The following is an 11,303-nucleotide window of genomic DNA, read 5'->3' on the forward strand; positions in this document are numbered from 1 at the left end:
GAGACCCCGTGCTGGAAAGGGACAGACACCAGAGGGAAAGCTCACTTACAGTGACCAAAACCACTCACTCCTCCTGTTGCCCACAGCCTGTGTCACTCATGGTGTTTTAACACAGCACCTAAGTCTGCGATCCCATCAATCCCAAGCTGGTTTTAACATCAACCCTAGCATCAATACATTAGGGAAGAGCATAATATAGAGTCTCACACCTTGACTCTGCACAAAGGAGACTGCCACAGCCCACGAGCCCATTATGCAGGACAGACGCATCGTAAAGCTGGCCTGGAAGACATGCCTCAGGTCTATAAATCAACACAACAGACACCAGCAGCAGGGAGTTTAAGAGGAGAAGCACATTGCTTGGCTGCTAAAACCCTCACCTCACCTCACCTTCAACCCACAGCCACCTCAGGCTTGAAGGGAGGAGGAAAGGGCTGTGACCAGCTCATTACAGGGCAGCTCCACGCAGGCCACCTTGGGTCAACTCAGCGCATGTGAAGTTGTCCAAGCACTAGCCCAGCTGTCTGGCATCCAATTCCCTGGCTGCCCAAAACCAGACGAAGCAGAGTACACGTGCTGCAGTTCTTCTGTCGGGAAATACTACTTAACCTGGAGCAAAGAGGTTTGGTTAGGTGTGCTCAGCAAACAGGGGGAGCACAGCAGTGTTGTGACTGAGCCTTGTAAATATCTCCATACGTGATGCAAAATTAGGTTAGGCAGCTGTTTTCTTGGGAGATTTGGCTGCTGGTTTCTGTGCTCCAGGCTGGCTTGGTAGTACAAAGCCTGCTCTGAGTGGAAAATACTGTACTTGGAGATGGCTTGAGAACCTGAGCATGCGTACCTGCAGAGCAATGATGCAAGCATTTTACAAAGCTATGGATCCAGTCAGTGCTACCATATGTACTAAAAAAATACTATCTGGAAGCACCATTCTCCCCACCCCTCCGTCAGCAAACAATGACTACGAGCAAGGAGGTCCCTTCGTTGTTGCCAGCAAGCACAGGAAAAAGCCACTTCTCCATCACAGAGCAGCCTTCAGCTGGGAAAAGACGAGAGCTGAAGTGATGTGACTGGCTCACAGCCTGGCCCCAGCAGTGCCTGTGCCTGCAGGGTTACTCCAGCCTCAGTCCTTGTGTGCTCCTGGGGCCAGCACAGAGCTGCCTCCTCCTCCTTCTTCACCCCAGGGCCACAAAGCAGCTGCTGGGAACGGGGTGTCAGTGAGAGGAAGCAATCTTGTGCCAGAGGAGAAGAGGAAGAGGAGGATGCAACCTCCTTCTCCCCCAGCCTCCCAGCCAAGTCTCCATCTGGTGGTGCCTTCTTCACCACGCTGGGTTTGGAGCAAATCCTCACCGGCAAAACCAGCTGACGGAGCTGGTCTTGACACAGAGCAATTCATCTTGCAGCTGTCCCAGCCCCGTATATTTCACCTTTCTTTACCCATGCTAAAAATACCTCGATGGCCTTTACATGGATGCTCCTCATTCCACCTCTGGCAGGGAAAAAGGGAAGCCAGGGACACGCTGGACAGTTTCATTTCCCTTGCTTCACCAGAAGCAGACACAGAGTGGTGCTCACAGAAGGCAGGCACCTGTGCTAGGCTGGATGTTAGGAAGAACTTCTTTATTGAGAGGGTTGTGAGGCATTGGAATGGGCTGCCCAGGGAAGTGGTGGAGTCACCATCCCTGGAGGTCTTTAATAAAAGATGTTTAGATGTTGAACTTAGTGATAAGGTTTAGTGGAGGATTTGTTAGTGTTAGGTCAGAGGTTGGACTCGATGATCTTGAGGTCTCTTCCAACCTAGACAAGTCTGTGATCCTTGGTGCATGCCTGCAGACAGCTGGAGAGGCCACCTGGCAAGTTACCTGGTTGAAGGCTTAAGGCACAGCCATCCCAACAGCACTCATTTCTCCACTGTTTGTACGAAAAGGGGAATTTCACCTGCCTTTCAACAAAAAGGGTCAGCAAGCAGCCCATGAACATACCTCCCTAGGTTTTTACTTCTTGCAGCAGCTGGCCTGGCTTTCCCCATGAGTATCCCTTTAGCTCCTTGCCACTGAGGTGCTGTGGAAAGGGAGTTCCCTGAGGACAGACCTTCCCAGGGCACACCGAGCAGTCCCCATATCTCTACCACAAGACCTGGCTGTGCTCTGCTTCACCATTTGCACCCTGGCACCCAACCCATCACTGAAAATAAAAACAACAACAAAAAAAACTTGATTTAAACCTAGATTATGTTTATTCTGAGCTTTATTTGGGTGTCAGGGGTGCCTGTTGTGTTCCACCACACACTAATGGATCAAGTCCCCATCTCTGCTGCACCCATCCACCTATTTCTTGCCCCAGGTTGTGCAATTCAGGTGAGTGCAACGAACGGGAAATGTTAAAGGTGGGAAGCTGTGAGGTGAGACGTGCCTGGGGCAGCCAGGCCAGCTGGATCATACCAGCAGGTCTGGCTGGGTCCAGCGTAATGCTCCCCAGTGACACAGCGTGTTTTCCCCTTGCACTGAACTCCACGGGAGCCCAATTCACGCTTTTCCTTCGTGGAGATCGAGTACATCAGAAGGGTAAGTACCCGCTGCCATCGGCATCGCAGCTGATATGCCCAGCAGCATCCCCGTTCCCCCACACCCCGATGCTGCCTGACGCTCCCCATCCCTTCAGCATCCCCCCAATGGGGCACCCCGTGCACTGAGGCACCCAAAAAGCCAGCAGCACGCCGTGTGCTCCACCACGGGGGATTCAGGGCTGCTTTCCTCTGCCCTTTGCCAGCCCCAGCTATGTCAGACGCTGCGTTTGGCAAGAGCAGCGCTCCCTGCTAATTTTAGCCCCCGGCTCTCCACCCAGGCAGCTCGAGGGCTGCGGGAAGCTGGGCAGCACCGAGGTGAGGGCTGGGAGATGCCTTCAAACAGCCTGCACGCCACGGCTAAATATAAGCCTGTGGTGGGCGGGGGGGCAGGAGCTGGGCCCTCCCCATCAGAGGCCACAGCACAGCTCCCCCGGGACCTGCTGCCAGGGGCTGCTCCTGCCCAGGGGGATCACCAGCGATTTGGGCTGCAAATCCCAAATCCCTGAGAGGATCCCATGTGCCACACATACTTCCAGAGTTTCTGGATTAAATGCTACCTGACTACAGACTATAGAAAAGGATAACCATCTTTTTCGTTGATTTTCAACAGAAAAAAAAGGGATTTTGTATCCCTAGTAAACAAAGAGGGACACGTGAAAGATTCCTGGCTGGGCTGGCAAATCCTTTTTCTGCAAATAAAAAGCTGGCAAAGTGCTGAGTGTTTGCAAGTCCGAGGAAGAAACAGGTAACCACGCTCTGCAAGCCATGCAGAGCGGCTGCAGCGCCAAGCACCGTGCTCGGTACAGGGAAACCAGAGGTCTTGGCAAGCACCACTGCAGCAAAAAGCCATGGTGGTACCAATTTTCAGGGCACCAAATGCCCCTGTGACACCAAACATGTTCTTAACGATCTCAGCAGAGTTGCTTATGGTCCCCATCAGCTTCTGTAATAATCACCCCTGCATTTTCCTCCACCCTTTTTAAAACCCAGGGTCAGTGGTTTACTCTGTGCCTTCCAACTCCTTCCCACATCTCCTCTTTTCAGTCTCTACACCCAATACCTTCCAGACTCTGCTCCACTAAAATCCCAAATGTCTAGGTCTAGACTTTACTTCTGATTTCAGTTCCTTCTGCCTCACAGCTCTGGGGTGGCCAATGGGTTTTCTGACCACCCTGCTCCAACGCTCATCTCACTGTGCCCCATTTCAGGCTTCTCCTTACTTTGCCACATTATCCCTGCTGCTTCTTTCCTTCTTTACTCTTCTTCCAGTTTCCTTTTCTTTCTTCATCTGCATGAGCTGCAAGACAAACTGAAACTTTTTTTTCCTGCTCCCCAGCATGCCTATGCGAGATGTCTAATTAAAACAGAGTTACAAGAGCAAGGTGAAAACAGTTGACAAGGAACTGTGGCACATTCAGAGAAATTTTAGGTGTTGAGCACAGCAAAAGGCAGCAGCAGCAGCGCTAGCACCATTAGGGCTTCTTCAGAGTTGTGGTGGGGATGAGGACAAGGACTCAGTGGGAGGGGAAGGCGCAAAGAAGAAGGATTTATCAGAAGAATTATACACCTTTATAAAGGTGAGCGACTTCTTACTCAGGAGAACAGTGATAGGACAAAGGGGAATGGTTTTAAACTGAAGGAGGGGAGATTTTGATAAGACATAAGGAATAAATTATTTCCTAAGAGGGTGGTGAGGCCCTGGCACAGGCTGCCCAGAGAAGCTGTGGCTGCCCCATCCCTGGAGGTGCTCAAGGCCAGGCTGGATGGGGCTTTGGGCAGCCTGGGCTGGTGGGAGGTTGCAACTAAATGATCTTTAAGGTCCCTTCCAACCCAACCCCTTCTGTGATTCTGTGATGAAAAGACTTTTGTCTGCAAGGGCAGAAGAGAACAATCATTACTCACGTTGGAAGGGAACAATGGCTAATACTAAAGAATTTCTGATGCTTAACATGCTCACAGAGTGGTCTGGCCAACAACATGGGGCAAACCAAGCATGAACTTGGCAAAAACTTTTTCCACAGACTGACGTTTGGGCTGTGTTTGGCCCTGAAACTCTTCCTAGGACCCAGGTGAACTTAGACCCACATGGGTATTTGCTTTGCGTGCAATCCTAGAGGGGCATGACCTGAGGCTCTGGAAGAGCTGGACCTGCTGGCTTGAAGCAAGAGAGTCTGAATAACCTACATGGTAAATAGAAAAAGAAAAATTGAAGGCGAATTGAAAGGAAAAAATATAAATGGTTGAAAAAACGGTCTGCTGAGCATCCTATAGGTACAGGGCTGAAGTTTCAATCAAGAAACTGCAAACCAAATGAAGAGGACCTAATATTATGAGAACAAGCACTGATTCAGTGATCCAGAGATCCACATCGGTTGCTTTCGCAGTACAAGCCCACTGTGCAAACTGAGAGCCTGAGGGCAAGACAGCGACTGCAGACACTCCCCAGAGCAGGCAACGGAGATAGAGCAGCGCATTATGCCATGGTCTGCCTTGATTGAAAACAAATTAAAACCTCTCAGCCGGCCTGCTTCCATCAGACCACAGCAGCCAGTGCTGGTGGCGAGCTGCTGCAGCAGGTGACGGAGCCCGCTGGTGCGTGGCAGGACAGGCAGGATGCTCGTGGGATCAACCCTGTGGCGTGGTCTAGATGGGGTTAAGAGCACCCAGCCATGGCTGCTGCAGTTTCACAGAAAACAACGTTATTTAATGTAAATAAAACTAATTTAGGAAGCAAAGCATTTGCGAGGAGGGCTGGAGATGGCTCAACCAGGCTCCAACAAACAGCGGGGCCAAGGAAGCCGCCGGAGCTGCCAGCACCACGTACACAGGCCAAGCCAAACAGCCCACACTCATGGCAGGGAAGTGAGCGGCTCCTTGAAGCAAGGCAGAAGCCGACTTACTTAAAATGAACAAATAAATAAAATACCATAGATCATGGATGCAGACAGCAAGAAAACCAGCCGCGTATGAGGCAAAGGCTGGGGACACCCGTTGCATCTGCCATGGAAAATGGGGGCACGAGAAGCAGGAATAGCACAAGGTGCAGTACTGCAGCCATATAAACGCACCAGATGGGACTATGCCACAGAGGAACAGGACAGCTTCTGCAGATTGTAGAAAGAAAGGAGGTAAGAAGCCACGCTCACCCTTTTTCCCTCAGAATAAAGGAGGGAGTCTCAGACGGGACACAGCCGCAGCAGGCTGGAATACCAAAGCCTTAGGAGATGACAAAAGCAGAATTACCAAACTGGTGAGAGCGGTGCTGATGCTCCAGGGAGACTCACAGGTCTACCCAGCAGTTTTTGGATCGTATGAAGCAATCCCACATTTTACAGACTGAATCGTGTTGCCCAGCATAGGGAATTTAAATCCTTTGTTGTTCTGAGGCTTCCTCGGAAAGAGCTGATTTACTTAGCAGCAACGCTCCCCCAGATATAACCCCAGTACCCCAAAGCACAGGGGAGTCTCCCCAAACCATACCAAAGCCTGGTGCTGCCCTGGCACAGGGCAGGTTTCTCAGGCAACCAGTGGTGCCAGGGAGCTCTGACCAAGACCAGTGGACAGACCTGGTTTCCTTCGCCCTTCTGCTGTGCATACCTGCACTTTGGACGCTGCTTGTAGTTGTATTTTTTATTTTTTTAAGCTCCCAGAAATCATTCAGAAGTGAGCTTGGAAGCAGAACAAGAGATGAGCTCAGACTGCAAAGGCCCAAAGCTGGAGGTGTATTTTGGCTGGGCTGATTAAAGGCACCGACTGCAAACGTCTCAGAGCATAAAAAGCAGAAGTATGCGAGGACCAGGTTCACACCTGTTTCAACCCAAGGCATTACGTGGGTCTTTCCTTAGATCTCACACCACATGAAATGAGGCAGTGCATTTCCTCTTCTGGAAAGCCCTTCTCAGCTCTTACTGCAAGCCTGAAAATAGCAACTGAATTGGGAAGTGGCTGGAAAAGGGAAAAACTCTTCCTCCACATCTGCCTCAACTTGCAGGTGAGCGACGTACGGCAGAGCCTTTGTGCGGCTGTGCCAGATCACCCGATGCCAACCACAGGCAGAAATGCATCTCCAGAAGACAACGTGACTCCTCTGCCAAGCCTCCAGCACGGGGAGATGCTGAGCAGGGCACAGCTCGGTGGTATCCGAGCCATCCCCATGCAGCCTGGCTCAGAAGGGAGAAGGTGTGGTGCGGGAGCACATGCTGCGCTGGCACACGTCCACGCCAACCTGTCACCGTGACGTGTGTGCACACAGGGATGGTGTGCACACAACTCAGCACCCCTCGGAGCTCTTCGCTGAACGAGCAGCTTCAGCTTCCCACCAGCTCCCCTCCTCACACAAAGGCAGCGTCTGCCCGTCCAAACCAGGGCTCGGCCAGGTTTTAAGCAACTCGTGCTGCTTCATAACAACCTGCAGATCCGCGAGCCGCGTGTCAGAAGCCCAGATAGGAAGATAACACGCTCCCAGTCCTACTTACACACAGCGCAGAAATGCGGAGGAACAGGGGTGGGTTGGAACAGCCAGCGGGAGCGGCTTGAAGCAGGGCCCCCTCGGGTCCCTCGTTCCCACAAGCTGCACCTCCAAGGAATTTCATCTAATCCTGCACACCCTGCTCTTGCCTGGCTCTGTGTCACTCACACCTGCAATAAAGGAAATCAGTGCAAGCTCCCCAGATACCACGGGCTTTGCAGCAAAAACAACCACCAACCCAGTCTGCAGAGCAATGGCTGGGAGTGACCTCCCCTCTAAGCCTGCTCAGCGCTTGAGATTCACTTTTATGATGTTGACACAAGATTTTAAAGCATAGAGGGATTGCTGCACATCCTCCCTGCTTGCCAGCAACACTCCCTGGCACCAGCCTTGCTCCCTCGGAGCCAGCCTGGGGAAGGCGAGGAGCAGAGGGAGGTAGCAGAGGAGGTCCCTGATGCACCAGCTTCATCCAAGCATCGGCCTCGTTGGTGCTTTCTCCCTCCCCAACTCCTCGTTCAGCTACAAATAAATAAATAAATGAATAAACAAACTTTTCTGCCTCCAGCACTCGCTTGCAGGAGCAGCGCTTGCTGTGTGGCACTTAGGAAAAAGGACAAAACACACTCCTGCTGGAGAGCCCACTCCAAAAAGGGTTAGCGCCTGTCGGCAGCGCGCAGGCTGCCCGCAGCTCCCGGGTTTCTTGGCAGGGAGGCAGTGCCCTGTCTGTTACAACTTGTTTGGGATGACAACAAGCCACATTTCAGGGGAGGAGAGCTGTGCCCATCTTCGACTCACATCAGCCTGCTTGTTTTTCCTCCCTCGGCTGTAAACATGTTTGTTTAGGATTCCTATAAATACCTACTGGGCAGCAGACCAGCCACATAGTCTCAATTAAAAAAATAAAAATAATAAAGAAAGAAAGGAAAAGAAATATGCAAGCCTCGCAACAACAGAAGCACCCTCCTGCCCATGAGGTACGAGTCCTGCCAGTCAGGTTTCCAGGGAAGAGCCTGTAGGAAAACCTTCACGTAATCACTTTGCAAGGAAAAATGATTTTTTTTTTCCTTTTTGTACCAGCCTGACTGCTCCTTTCAGCAGCACCTTCCTAGGAAAGGTGTGTCCCTCGTGTCACTCACTTTCACCTCCCCCTGCCCAATCCATCCCAAGCCAGCAGCCAGGGAAGGGCCTGGATCAACCCAGGGGCTGCACGAGCACAAACCCTGCAGCTCAGCCAGTTCCTCAGCCCTTAAATTTGAGGTGACAGCACAAGGAACCTCCCGGCCACAGCCTCTTCCAGCAGGTGGTGATACTCTAATAAGTGGTACCCAATGGCTTCTGTGGCGCTGTATGTTCTGCGAGGCCCTTTATTCTCCTGCAGCCAAGCTTATCTGCATGCTGAGCCTTGCTGCATAGCAGAGCTGCACACACATGAAGGGAGAGCAGCCAGGGACACGGTTTCTGAGCACGGCTTAGGCTATCGTCTATTTGGGATTTGCTTCCCCTGCCCCACAGCCACCCGGTGGGGGAGAGGAGCAAAATGCTGGGGAGGAAGGGCCATGCCTGAAGAAAGAAAAAAACCCACTTGCTGCTCCTTTCACAGGCTATCCAGCAGTGCCTTTTTGGGAGGTGAGAAGAAAGCTCAGCTGCAGACGCAGGAGATGGAAACAGATCTGCTTTAGCTCCCTTCCAAGCCCAACAGCTTTCTGTCCCCAGAGGAAGGAGCTTCTTAGTCTTATGCCTGGAAAAATTACCGAGCAAACAGCCTTTGTATTCTGCCAGCAGTAACTGGGGAGGCTGTTGCATCAGATGAGTGGGGACGGCAACCCTTGCTTGGTCCCCAGCTGAGACTTACCGTAGGGTTCCCACCTGGGACACAAGAAGGAAAACAAAAACAAGAGGGGAAAAAGGAATTAATTGCTCTGAGAATCACCCCTCAGCTCTGTGGGATCTCCAGAAAGAGCCCCCACGTGGAGCCCCAAATGCAGCCACCCCAGTCCCAGGAGAAGAAAGCGCTGCTTGGCTTAACAGCCAAAAGAAATCAAACACTGTTTGTTTTTCATTCCAACTTCTGATTTCTCTTAAAACAGGCTTTTGGAGGTATGGGGTAAGAGCGAGGGTGGGGAGGGGCACGGCTTAACCCCCCTCCTGCTGGCACTTTCCAGGACGCTCCCCAGGAGCCCAGGATGCCAAATGCCCGGGGCAGAGCATCAGCTCCGGGCGTGCACAGGCTCTTTTGTGCCATGGAGCCTCCTGCTCGAGGGCTTCACCCCACCAGGCTCGCCAGCAGCCCCTGCGTGCGGCCACCGGCGACGTCTCCGGTGGCTTTGGGAGCGCCTGGAGCTTTGATTCAACTTCAACGCCGTGCTCGGGCTGGTAGGGACCGCAGCCGTGTCACTGTTTCCAGCCTCAGCCTTGAAACCGGACGATTTTTTTTTAACAAAGATGTAAAAATAACTCCTGCCTGGAAGCGGGGAGGAAGGCTCCAGCTCACAGCACAACCCGCGGGCATCCCCTCCGCCCGCTGCTCCCCGTCCCTCTCCCAATGCAGCTGCACGCACCTGTCTCGGCCCCTCTCCCCCCCATAACCACGGCTTAGATATCCCAGATATTTAAAGCTTAATACTTTTAAAGCTGTCTCTAGGGATAGCAGGGGTGCAGCAGGGGCCACAGAGGACGTCCCGCCGATTGGGCTCTGCTTTCCCCTATCAAAGCAGTCAGCCCCCCGGCACCGCTGCCCCAATATTCCTGCATTTAACCTCCAGATCTCGCCCCAGCTCAAGCTGTGGTCCCGCGGAGGACTTTGTAAGCAGGCAGAGGCTGCGGGAGCTCCTTGCCTTGAACCGGCGCTTTGCAGACCACGGACCCGAGGCACCGCCGCCGCTCCCCCCCACCCCACAAAGCCCCCGGGGCTGCCCCGAACCGCCCCGCTGCCGCAGCCCGGCACCCCCAGCCCTCTCCCCGGGGGTCACTCACTGCGGTCCGGGGCCGCCCCCCCGCCGGGGGCTGCCCGCAGCTCCAGGTAGGCGGCCCACAGCCCCAGCGCCAGCGCGCCCAGGGCCAGCAGCAGCCGCAGCAGCCGCCGCCGCCTCAGCCGCGCCAGCAGCCGGCCCCGCATGGCGCCGCTCAGGGCGCCGGGCCCCCGCCGCCACCGGCCATGCTCCCCTCGGCTCCCCTCGCCTCGGCCCGGCCCGGCCCGGCCCCGTTCCCCGTCCTCGGGGCGGGCCCAGGTGCGGGGCGGCGCCGCGGCCCCGCTGGGGGCAGCTCCCGGGCGGGCTCGGGCTGAGCTCGGGCTCGGGCTCCGCCGCCGCCCCCCGCACCTGGGGCCGCCCGCACGGGGTCGGGCCGCGGGCGGAGAAAAGCCGGGGCCAGGGGGCAGCCCCCGGGGTGGGAGCCTGCGGGGCTCGTCCCCGGTGTCCGGGCAGCACCCTGAGAGCCTGCGGGCACCCGAACTGCCCGGGGAGGAGAGCTGTCCTCCTTCCGAGCATCCCGCAGAGCTACCTCCCTCCAGCTCCCCGCTGGAAAAATTTCCCTTCATTCCTAAAAAGCCCACCCGGTTTGGTATCTCGTTGTGACCTTTCCTAAGACAGAAACCAACCCTGTGGTGCCGGAGGCAGGTTTCCTCTCAGCCCACAGGCTTCCTCAACCTCCCCGAGGACCAGGTCCGGCCTGACACTTTCGAGGACACCACACTCGCGTTCCTCGAGGCTGCACATGGCCTTGCTCCAAGCCTGAATTTGCCAACACACAGCGCGACTTCCTCGGTGCTGCGAGCACGCAGCCACCCCCAGCACCCAGACAACAAAAACACCTCGGAGCTGGGCACCGGGGCGGGCACCGCGAGGCAGAAATCTCCTCTGAAGGTAGGGCAGTCTCTGTTGGCTTTTTCTTTTTCCAGGCACGAGAGATGAAACAAGCTTTTCATATTCATTCAGGAAGAAAACACTACAAAAATATGTAGGAAATGCGCATCTAAATTAAACTTTATTATTTGAAGATTGAGAATCGAATGATGTGTGGATTGAATGATAGAGCCACGCTGTAATGAAGACGCTGAAGCTGTCTCTGGAGTAAAAGCTTAAGGAAACAAAGGTGGTGTTGGCGTCTGTCACAATACTGAGGAACTGAATGAACCTGGATGTAATGTAATGAGGAATCTGTCTAGCCTTACACTGTACTTAAATTATTTCAGACTACTTATTCATTACAGAAAGCACTGATACCCAGGGGGTAAGATCATCACTTCCAGCACTGTCTTAAAAATACCTCACT

At 53.8% G+C, this 11,303-nt stretch overlaps 1 protein-coding gene across 1 annotated transcript in view; it reads right to left on the reverse strand.

Moving 5' to 3' along the window:
• Positions 1-10,218, reverse strand: part of B4GALNT3 (beta-1,4-N-acetyl-galactosaminyltransferase 3) — a 54,817-nt gene extending 44,599 nt beyond the window's left edge. Inside the window, exon 1 of the mRNA XM_084506824.1 lies at positions 10,008-10,218. Coding sequence (XP_084362950.1) covers positions 10,008-10,149 — 142 coding nt within the window. The 5' untranslated portion in view covers positions 10,150-10,218. The remainder of the gene's footprint in view (positions 1-10,007) is intronic.
• Positions 10,219-11,303: the final 1,085 nt, after the last annotated feature.

Source organism: Aythya ferina, assembly GCF_964211825.1.
Source record: "Aythya ferina genome assembly, chromosome: 1".
Lineage (NCBI taxonomy): Eukaryota > Metazoa > Chordata > Aves > Anseriformes > Anatidae > Aythya > Aythya ferina.